At 42.1% G+C, this 11,136-nt stretch overlaps 2 protein-coding genes across 6 annotated transcripts; both read left to right on the forward strand.

Annotated features, from left to right (window-relative positions):
* Window positions 1-1,516: 1,516 nt before the first annotated feature.
* On the forward strand, window positions 1,517-11,136 carry LOC306965043 (uncharacterized protein). 5 transcript variants are annotated; one of them, XM_079559260.1, is made up of 6 exons: window positions 1,517-1,751; window positions 2,319-2,408; window positions 2,493-2,542; window positions 2,849-2,917; window positions 9,217-9,361; window positions 10,203-11,136. In XM_079559260.1, exons 1-6 carry the CDS (start codon window positions 1,544-1,546, stop codon window positions 10,514-10,516), a joined length of 876 nt encoding a protein of 291 aa, XP_079415386.1. In that variant the 5' UTR covers window positions 1,517-1,543; the 3' UTR covers window positions 10,517-11,136. The 5 variants fall into 5 exon arrangements, with proteins under 5 accessions (XP_079415386.1, XP_079415388.1, XP_079415390.1 ...); XM_079559262.1 differs by lacking the exon at window positions 2,849-2,917 and adding an exon at window positions 9,059-9,127; XM_079559264.1 differs by having other exon boundaries at window positions 1,553-1,751; window positions 2,324-2,408.
* LOC306965045 (uncharacterized protein) lies at window positions 3,026-3,899 on the forward strand. Its single transcript, XM_079559266.1, has 2 exons — window positions 3,026-3,136; window positions 3,491-3,899. Exon 2 carries the CDS (start codon window positions 3,583-3,585, stop codon window positions 3,808-3,810), a length of 228 nt encoding a protein of 75 aa, XP_079415392.1. The 5' UTR covers window positions 3,026-3,136; window positions 3,491-3,582; the 3' UTR covers window positions 3,811-3,899.

The following is an 11,136-nucleotide window of genomic DNA, read 5'->3' on the forward strand; positions in this document are numbered from 1 at the left end:
TCCTCGCTTAGCGAGTGTGTCTCTTGTAGGAAAATTATTTCAGCATTTTGCCTTCTGCTAAATAGAAAAACAGATTTCCTCTTTGTAATATCTCTTATGCCTCGTACATTTAAAGAAATAAGTTTCAAAGAACCAAAGTTTATTTCAATTTTGAAATTAAGGTTGAGAAAAAAAAAAAAAACTTACAACCTACAAACCAAAAACCAAAGAGTGCTGAACAATAGCAGTACTTTATTTAATTGTATTTAAAATAAACTAAATTAAACTTTTTTTTTATTTTTTCCTTTCATCATATTTAGGTTCCTTCAGAGGTCTTAGATCAAGTTTGGGTTACACATTATCACAACCACATACATGACTAAGTTACCGTGTTACCACTTTTCCGTCGATGATGGCTTTGGCCCCGACAAAGAAGGCTCTTTTACCGGCCTTCCTCGCAGCATCGACTTGAGGCCACAGTGTCATGCGCGTCTCTTTGTCTTTCGTGGTCAAGTCAAGGGCGAATCGGAATCTCCGGGCTTGCAAAAAGTCTGAGTCTTTTGTAGCACTCCATATCCCCTCCTTCACGTCCCTGGAGCTGAAGCGGATGATTATCGGCCGGTTTCTTCCCTCTTGGCGGATCCCGACTCTGTGGCAGACGTCCAGGTGGATGTGCAGTGTGCTGGCTTCCTCCGGTGCCACAGCGCTACAGATGTCAATAACCTGACGTTTCAGAGTTTTCCGCGTCTCTCCTTGCTCTTCTTTTACACCATACAAGCGCAGGTTCCAGCGCCTGTGGTGGGCTTCTAGTTCATTTATTTTCTCTTCCAGGGTTGCAATGCGTTTTTCCTGCTCAGTAGCGTCAAGTTTAATAGCTTGGACATTCTCTTTCATTTCATCCATGTCGGCAAACAAGCACTTCAGTTTCTCATCCACATCTTTAATTGATTCTGCGTTCTTTTCAATTTTGGAAAGTAAACTGTCAGTGCACGCATTGAGTGTCTTAATAATGTCTTCGTGGACTTGATCAAGTGAAAGGGCCATTTTACCCTTTTTTGCCTCAGGTGTGGAGGTTTGGGATACGTTATGTGGGGTTTCCTCTGCACTCGCTGCCGAAGCAGCGTAGGAGTGGAATACCTCCACCGTATCCCGGCTTCTCGTCTCCGGGCTCTCACCTGGGTTTTGTGGTTGTTGCCTCCCTTTGCTTCTCCTCCGTTTCTCTTTCATCTGGTGTTTTAGCAAGACAGTGTTGATTTCCTCGCGTGTACAAGGCCGTTTGCGGTTAAGCTGATTGCAGTTGAGGAGCTGGAGTCGAAAAGCAAGGGAGTCCACCTTTGTGCATAAAAAGTTCAATAAGAGTGGTTTGCAAGACCTCCGGGTAACTTTTACAACAAAGGAAAGTCGACTATATGGCTAATGTTCAGCACATGGTGGTGTCAGCACGCACGCCGAGCGCTCGTGGCAGCCATCCAAAGAAAGACGAAGAAGAGACGCCTTCCGTACACACTGTTACGTCATTTCCTGCCTTCAACCACTAGCGCTCAATGCTAACTTCTAGCTAACTATGGGGAAATGCAAGTTCCAGGACACATGGCTGGAGAAGGACATATACAAGGACTGGCTGATACGTGACGTGCACGATATTCACTCCGCCAGATGTCTAGCGTGCTGCAAATTCATCAAGCTCCACAATATGGGGGAAGCAGCGATCACTTCTCATGCGGGGGGATCGGGACACAAAGCCGCGGTCCGTAAACTGGTGGAACGTAACGGTATGCTTTCACATTAAGCATTCAACTAAGTCTTAGTGCATTCATTGTAAATGTTATATAGGATGTGGAAAACTGCAAATTACTGAAGATGCTGATGGTTATGCGACTAGTTTGTTTTTGTATGGGACAGCTGGCTGACTGAGGGGTGTGTGTGCCCTGACAGACAGACTGTAAACAAGGATAAAAATAGCAATGCTCTCGACCTCTTTAAAAGACCTCTGGTTCTCGCCACTATTGAGGGAGATGGACGCAAGATTACTTAAACTCAAGTGTATTGAAACTCAAGCACTGTTTTGTTTACTATTTAATTGTTATTTGTTTATTTTCCTCACATTTTCTGCCTATTTGCACACCCTGAGTGTTTCTAAGAGCTGAATGTAAACAAGTCAATTTCTCCATTGTGAGATCAATAAATCTTATCTTATCTTATGAGTAAACATCATAACATAGTTTAAAATTATCATGTATATAGTACAACGCAGATGTGTGGTTAGTTAGTGCCATTGTTAATGCTACAAGAAAAAAAAGTTAAATTTCTCTTCTATTCAAAATATATTTTTCTTTCAGCACAGGCCCTGTACATGCCCCTGAGCTCACACAGCATTATCAATTCTGCAAGAGAAGAAGGAAGCATCCAACATTGTCTACCATGTGAAAGTGAGTGAAGCATGAGTAAAGGCATTTCCTAATCCATCTGTACATTTAAAAGTACCGGTAAGCTTTATTACCTTCTCTCTGCAGGTAATCTTTTATCCATTGATTCACCCCATGTGAATGGTGGCATGGCACAGGTAAACCATGTAGCAATTTCAAATGTTTTGAAACCCTTGTTTCTATTTTGAGTTAGTAGTGGTTCTCCACTGATGTGTCGGAACCCAACCAGCCACTTGGTTATGGCGTTCCATGTACGTATGTTTTCCCTGCCAGCATCGATTGGATCTGGGGTTTTTGGTAACAGCTTATCTTTATAGATGAATGAAATTGGACCCTGAAGCTGCACCAGTTGAGAACCACTGACCTGAAGCATGAAGTATGAAGAAGTATTTTTCCCCTAAAATCTATATAATAATTTGAATGGTACTATCATTATGTCCTAGGTTAAAGGAACATTTTGGCCTGAGGAGGAAAGGCAGAGGCCTGGACATATACAGGAGATTGTAGTAAAGGTATTCTGTTGTTAGTGGATAATGCTTATTCAGTCTTACTCATTCCCAGAATAACACAAAAGCTGAAATATCTAGCTGAAATATCTCCTGTTTTCCAGTCTGAAGATCCTTCACCAGAGTCTCCTGAGTGGTCTGAGGTCAACCACAACAAGAACTCCACTTTCCACGATTCTGAGCAGCAGGACCCTGCCTTCACAACAACTTTTATCACAGCAACAGGTGAATACTATTGTTAAATTGTCAAATGTTTCAAATAATATTACATTTTTGGTAAAATGAATACCCAAAACAAACAAAAAAATATATCAAAATGTATGTTCCTCTTCATATCATTGTATTGTCATGCATGTATTTTCCATTACAAGCAAACATCTGGTTGCGGCCATGTCACTCACAGCTGCTAATTGGCATGTTTTGGAGAGAGTTTTTGAGAGAATTACATTGTAACATGGTAAAAACCTATAAATAGTCATAATACACCTCTTTTGTTTCAATTATAATGGGTGTTTACCGACATGCCGACATCAACTTGTTGTTAACAATTAACAATAAGTGCTGTCCTCTCTTCCTCAGGTTGTGCCACAAAACAGCCGTCCCGCCGTGGCCGCCCACCTTCTAAGCCTGTTGTATCAGACTCGGGTGCAGTTCTGGAGCAGCAGAGGAACATGGCACTGCTTGAGTGGGAAGGGCGCATGAAGAACTTGTCCCAGGAGCAGGAGCTGCTGGTAGAGAAACGGAGAGCAATAAGACAAAAGGAGCGCGCCTACAGACTCAAGAAGAGGTACTACAGAGCCAAGCTGAGGCAGCTGGGAGAGGACGCGCCCTCTTCCTCAGACAGTGAGCTGGGTGAGGGGCAGCAACTGAGCGTCACAGGACATGGGGAAATTTTATAAGGGGGGAAGATGGCTTGTTTTTTATTTGTAGAATGTTATTAAATGTGTTAACTAACATTGAAAAACATTCCTCTTGACCCTTTTCCAAACCAAGTCAGTTCAGTTTTATGTAGGGTTGTTCCGATACTGGTATTTGGTTTTGTGCCAGAGTCAGGACTAAACATGGAGTGACTGCATTTCAGTTTTATTTGGCTAAACTAGAGTCTGGGGCTCTAGTTTAGCCAGTGTATGTAAGACAAGCCTCAGCGCTGACAATGATAAAACCCAGTCTCTATGTAATGTAGGAGTGCCTATGGGGTCATTTATCAAAACAGGTGCTAAATGGTAAGTGCAATTTGGAAAATCGCTTATATGTATATTAAAATTGCTTGAATTACAGTATTAGGGCCCCAAATTAGATACGAACATGAAAGAATAGTGTGTGAGCAAAAAAATGCAAATGACTCATACTTGCCAACTCTACTGATTCACGTGGGAGACTCCCAATTTTCTCTATCTTAAGTAACAAGTAATATATTTTCATGATCCACCTTGGCCTGGAGCCGTGCCTCTGCGCATACACTCATGCTCACACGCAATCATTACTCTGTCTGTTCTTATACTTCATTAGCACATGAACCAAACTACCACACCATGTCAAAATAGTGTCAAAAAAGCGTATTCACCTTAGTCCGGAAGTTCGTGTGGGCGCCGCCATGAATTGTGCCCGCCCCTTCTCTCCGATTAGTTAACACAGGACTGGAGAAGTCCAGATAGAATCAATTACTACACAAATACAAAGCCGTTTTCAGGCCGTGCAGAGAAACAGTGCAGTGTTGACTTGATGGTGCAAATGAACATTGGACATTTTACACAAATCAGTCTAATGAGATCAGATTTTAGCGGCGAACATTCTCCCTCATTCTCTGCTTAATGAACGGACTTCGTGCACGACCGGAAGAATCGGTACAAAGGAAGTGCCGGGACAAGGCAAAAAGAGGCAAAAGTGGACGGAATAAGGTGAACAGGCCTGTGTAGCCCTTACAATCATTAGATGATATCATGTAAATTCTTATTTGTATTATTTTCTGCTCCTATTGTGCAAAGGTATTGAGGCGTTGTACATTTTTAATCTAAGATTGTTTTAAATATAGCCTATTTTCCATAGGTTTTTTGAGCTCAAGTGTCCTACTTTTCAGTCTTAATCAGAATCACTGTGTCGTCGCATCTGAGGCACTGGTGGGCAACACAAATGTATTAAATAGATAATAATAGTTCTATGGTGGGTCAAAACATTGTTCACAAAAAGAGCATTGCTTCGGTGAAAAGACTGGCGCTGTAAAAGATCTGTGATTTACATAAACAGCTCTTCAAGCTCGGAAAAATCAGCTGTTTGCCCACCAGTCACCAAAACATCCAGTTCTATAGGGGGGATCGCTGTTATTGTTTAATAACAGCGATCCCCCCTATAGAACTGGTCTCCCTACTTCTGGTACTCTTTTTAAAAAGAAATCCCTGTCCTCAATGGTAAGCAGAATAATGGAATATCAAGGAAACAATATTTTCATCAGGCAATTTACATGGCAAGGGTTGACATTACGCACACCTGGCAAAGGAGTGCAGTTCCTTTGGCTGATACACTGATGAAAAATATCTCCCTATTTATCACAAGCCAATGTTGGCAAGTTACGCTCTGCTGCTGATCCACTTTTGCTCATGTGCTCCTCGTGCACATGAGCAAAAGCATCGTAAATGACCCCTTATATGTCTTATGTATTGTTTTTTTTAAAAAATATTGTTCTTTACCAATTTTTTGTTGTATTTTTACTGTTGTTCTATTATTTCTTCTGTAAGGCACATTAAATTGTTTTTTTGCACAAAATAAATACATGTCTTGTTTTGCCTCTTCAATTCGATGGAAGGTCTCAAAATATCAAAGTTAAGCACTGCCTTTTATGATTCAAAAATCCTCTAAATATTGAATGATTGTGTGCCTACTGTTCCCTGTGCGGTCTATACATTTTTCCCCTTTTATGAATTAAAAAGGATTTAAAAATGGTCATTCCGCTTTTTTCACAGAACGACACACAACTTCCGTACACACTCTTACGTCATTTCCGGTGTCTGCCCATTAGTGCCAAACTGCTAACTTCGAGCTAATATGCCGGGGAAATGCAAGTTCCAGGACGCGTGGCTGGACAAGGACATTTATCGGGACTGGCTGATGCGAGACGTGCATGACATCCACTCCGCCAGATGTCTCGCGTGCAACCGATTCATCAAACTCCAGACGATGGGCGAGGCAGCGCTCACCTCTCACGCGGGGGGCGCGGGGCACAAAGTCGCGGTCCGTAAACTCCTGGAAGGTAACATGCTCTGACGTCAAGGACAAGCTTAGTGCGATAAATCTGCTATACTGGTTGTGAGGAAGATGCAGTAAATGCTGGTGATGACACGGTGTGTTTTCTCTTGGGACAGCTGGCTGGCTGAGGGGTGTGTTGGTAATTTAATGTGTAGACCCCGTCAGTAAACAAAAACAAAAGTCGAACGACTGGTGCAGTAGAAATGCCAGGGCTTTAAATACCACTTGCTCTCGTCATCTTTAAGGGAGGCGGACTCAAATTCCTCAAATTCCAGCTGAGGTTTTAATGAATAAGGGTCCAAGTTCTTTTCAGCCTATAGATGCATTAAACTTTTTAGGCGAAAACTAAATTTGATATTAATGCACATTTTGTAGTGACGCAGCAGCTGTATTGGTGGAGTGGCCTCTAGGTTTTCACTGATGATGGAACCATCTCCATGGTTACGCATATACTCCATCCAGAAAACCTACCAGAAACCCTGAAAAGCGTCATGGAGGCGAAAGTAAAGTAAAGGCGCCTTGCTAACCACCCATACAGCCCCAGAATGTGCATTAATATAAAAATAAAATCCATATAAAGTACCGTAAAGCACCTGATATACTAGTGGATTTGTTTAACTTTTAAAGAGGGGGTATTATGCTTTTTTCAATCACATAGCACCAGTCTATAGCACACTACAATGATGACCAAACCTTCTGTAAATGCAGTAAATTAGAATAACTGCCTTGTATAAAATTACTCTCTCAAAATGGCTGTAGTGAATGTCTTGAAATAGGCCTCTGTCTCTTTAAGAACCTCTGACTCTTTCCGACACGCCCCCTCCACACGCTGTCTGTGGCATCAGTGGGGAGGGGGCTCTGCTGAGGAGCAGTGGTTGGTTACTCGGCTGGTGACGAAAGGTCGGAGGCGTCTCCAGGAGGTGGGGGCGTTCCTAGGAGGACTCAGGCAAACCTATCCCTAAAATGGCTGCCATCAGAGTTTTTACAGATTTCTCAAAAATACGTGAATGTGCCAAGGCAACACTTCAGGCATGTTTTTAATGAGGGAATGACATAATAACATGATGTAAAGCTTGAAAAAGTCGATTTTGCATAATACCCCCACTTTAACATTGTTATAATCCAGTTATTTATCGAGCTGTTACTTTGTGTGGTTAAGTACTCGTCAAGCAAGGGTGTATGAGGACGGCACAGCCGATCATGGCTAACATTTAAAGGAATAGGCCACCGTTTTTACATACTGAGATATGTTCTTACCTCACTTTAGACGGGTTAATATATCCCCTTCTGGTCTTTGTCCGTGCGCTCTGTCAGGCAAACGGAGCACATACGCAGCCTCTCCCACATGTCACATAGCTCCAAAAAAGCTCACGATAGAAGCTACCAAGCTCTTCCACGTGTTCCCTATTTAAATAAAGTTACGTGAAGTGTTTTCATGCGAAGTATATTAACACAGAAATGTAGCATGTCGATTTTATAAGCAAATAAAAAGGGGGACTATATTGTGAGGCGTAATGATACGAGGAGCAAAACGTCCGCGCAGTAACTCCTAAAGGTTATTGACGGAAGTGAGCGGGGAAGTCTTTAGGAGTTACTGCGCGGACGCTGTGCTCCTCGTATCATTACGCCTCACAATATAGTCCCCCTTTTTATTTGCTTATAAAATCGACACGCTACATTTCTGTGTAAATATACTTCGCATGAAAACACTTCACGTAACTTTATTTAAATAGGGAACACGTGGAAGAGCTTGGTAGCTTCTATCGTGAGCTTTTTTGGAGCTATATGACATGTGGGAGAGGCTGCGTATGTGCTCCGTTTGCCTGGCAGAGCGCACGGACAAAGACCAGACGGGGATATATTAACTCGGCTAAAGTGAGGTAAGAACATATCTCAGTATGTAAAAACGGTGGCCTATTCCTTTAAACAAGCATGAGGGTTCCTTGACACTTCACTATTATATTATTAAGTATGTTTTCCCATTGTATGTGACAAATAAATTTTCTTTCTAACCCAGCTTAGTGTGATTATTAAGGCTGGTTAAAGCAAAAACGTTTTTCTTTTCTTTTTTCCCCCCTATATTTGTTTCTATTCAATGTCTCCTCTTTTTCTTCAGCACAGGCCTTGTACAGGCCCCAGAACTCACCCAGCTTTACAAATTCTCCTGGAGGCGAAAGAAGCATCCATCTACATCTGCCATGTGAAAGTGAGTCCAAATATTAATCTCGCTCTTACTCGCCTTAACCGAGCGCATTTTCTTCAGTTCAGCTTTACCCAAAGTTTACAGCCTATAGGCCAGAGTAACACCTCATTTGAAAGCTAAGATCTACAAAGCTAATAGTGACTTTTTTCTTGCATTTGCTGCAGAGTTTTTGTCGTGTTTTCATCTTTTTTGTCTGGTTTTCGCTGTTTTTTTTAATGCATTTTTGTCACTTATTATGTTTTTGTGGCTTTTTTAATAGTTGCTATCTTGTCACTTTTTGGTTGTATTTTCATCAGCGTTTTCGGCGCTATTTTGACGCTTTGTTCAAGGGGTAAAGCCAAACTGGAGAAAATGTGCTCCGTTCAGGTGGGGGTTAAGAGGTTAAGCCACTAGACAACCTCGTGTAAAGGCATTTCCTATTGCATCTTTAAATAAAGCTTCACTACATTCCTTCCGCAGGTAATTCTCAATCCATCGATGCAGCGAGGCAGGTGAATGGTGGCATGGCTCAGGTAAACCATTGTTTTTTGGCTTAGTTTTGATCACAGCTTATCTGTATAAATTGAAACAGGATCGTGATGTTGCACCAGTTGAGAACCGATGTTTCCAGATGACATTGTACTAAATTTAGTTTAGGCACATTGTATCAGGGTAATGTAAAATAAAGTGTAGCCAATGATTTTAATGTTACTGTTATTATTTAGGTAAAAGGGACGTTTTGGCCTGAGGAGGATAAAAAGAGGCTTGGACATTCACAGCCGATTGTAGTAAAGGTATTCTGTTGTTAGTGAATCTTTGCTAATTTAATCATGTTCAGTCCTAGAATAAAATTAAAGCTGAAATATCTTTCCTATGTTTCTAGTCTGAATTTCAAGATCCTTCTCCAGAGTCTCCCGAGTGGTCTGAGGTCAACCACAACAAGAACTCCACTTCCCACGATTCTGAGCAGCAGCAGCAGCAGCTCCCTGAGCACCCTGCCTTCACAACAACCTTCATCACAGCAACAGGTGAACACTTGGTTTGTTCAAATCAAATTAGAAGCAATAAATGTTAGTAGCTTTCATGTCATGGTATTGTCATGCATGATCAGTATCGTATTATTCATACTAAGCAATCTCGCATCAAGGCACTCTCATTCAGTAAGAAGACAACAGCAAGCTTGCAGCGGTTTGTTTATTGATTTAGTTGTTTGTTTGTTTGTTTGTTTGTTTGGTACAGCACCTATCAGCATGTTATGAGCTTGTAAATGATTTTTGCACTGAAATTCAATCTACAATCATGAGTCATTGGCGACTTGTTGAATATCGAATGGGAAGAGCACAGACTGGTATTTGTTGCTGGTTTAATTAAGATTGTTCCGTTTTAACCAACCACAGTCTAAAAACGTGTAGCTAAACAACAAAGTGCTACAATTGTGTTTGAACCTTGTGTATCAGTGTGCACATGTGTTCTTACTACACTTCTTAGATACCCCTGTGTTCAGGTCACATTGATTACACAAAATGGACATGCATGAAGAACTGAGGACCCAATAGAATTTCTATTACTGTTTTTTGTTCTTTCATATCAGACAAGCAGGAACATAAGCAATGGTAAGAAATGTGCTGCTCATTTACCCTACATGGTAAAATTTATGTCTATTTTACAGAGCAATATATCAACAGAAGTATTGCATACATAGCCACACACTTTCTCAGTCTGTCTCTCTCTGTTTCTGCCACCTGACCCACACCATCCCCTCCACTCACCCATTCACCCACTCTTCACACATGAGTCCGATCATAGTGAAGCGGCATATTAACATTAGTTTCTTTGTAATAGTTACAGTTTCTCCCCTCTCATCCTCAGGCTGTGCCACAAAACGGCCGTCCCGCCGTGGCCGTCCTCCCTCTAAGTCGGACATATCAGACTCAATCGCTGTCCTGGAGCAGCAGAGGAACATGGCGTTGCTTGAGTGGGAAGGGCGCATGAAGAACCTGTCCCAGGAGCAGGAGCTGCTGGTAGAGAAACGGAGAGCGACAAGACAGAAGGAGCGCGCCTACAGACTCAAGAAGAGGTACTACAGAGCCAAGCTGAGGCAGCTGGGAGAGGACGCGCCCTCTTCCGCAGACAGTGAGCCGGAGGAGAGACTGAGCGTCACAGGACATGAGGGTATTTTATAAGACTGGGAGATGGCTTGTTTTTTATATGACAAAATGTGAATGTGTTAACCGATATTGGAAATCTTGACCCTTTTTTAAACCGAGTTAAGTTTTATTTGGTTTCTCCGATATCGGAAGCGGATTTTGGGCCAATTCCACAGATTTTTCAAGCATCAGTATCGACGAGTACCTGCTTCGATGCCAATTCACTTCCGCATTTTATTTTATTCATTTGACTGAACTTCAATTGAAACTTGGCTTTTCAGAAAATCTGCAATAAATAAATCACACACACGCACCTTATGTTTTGTGGATGTAAAACTGAAAACCTACACTCCTGCTTCCTCCTTCATGAGCATGATCGCGGAATGATTCGGTTTCAGATCACTGTGTGCTCATGAGGTGGACCCACTGGGTGAGAAAAGCCCCTCTCTTTGGACCTCATGACATTGCTGCAATACCACCCCCAGGTGGCCAGAGGCGACTCCAAAAGGGTCCTGAATATCTGGGTACACGCCCGAGACAGAGCCCCCACCCACAGTCTCAACCCAGTGGTCGTCGACTACTCACTGTTTATAAATTCTTTAATCACGCCTTATGTTGTGGTGTGGTTCTTGCTCATGAAAACATGATTGATTCTT

This window comes from Gobius niger, assembly GCF_951799975.1.
Source record: "Gobius niger genome assembly, chromosome: 6".
NCBI classification, from domain to species: Eukaryota; Metazoa; Chordata; class Actinopteri; order Gobiiformes; family Gobiidae; genus Gobius; species Gobius niger.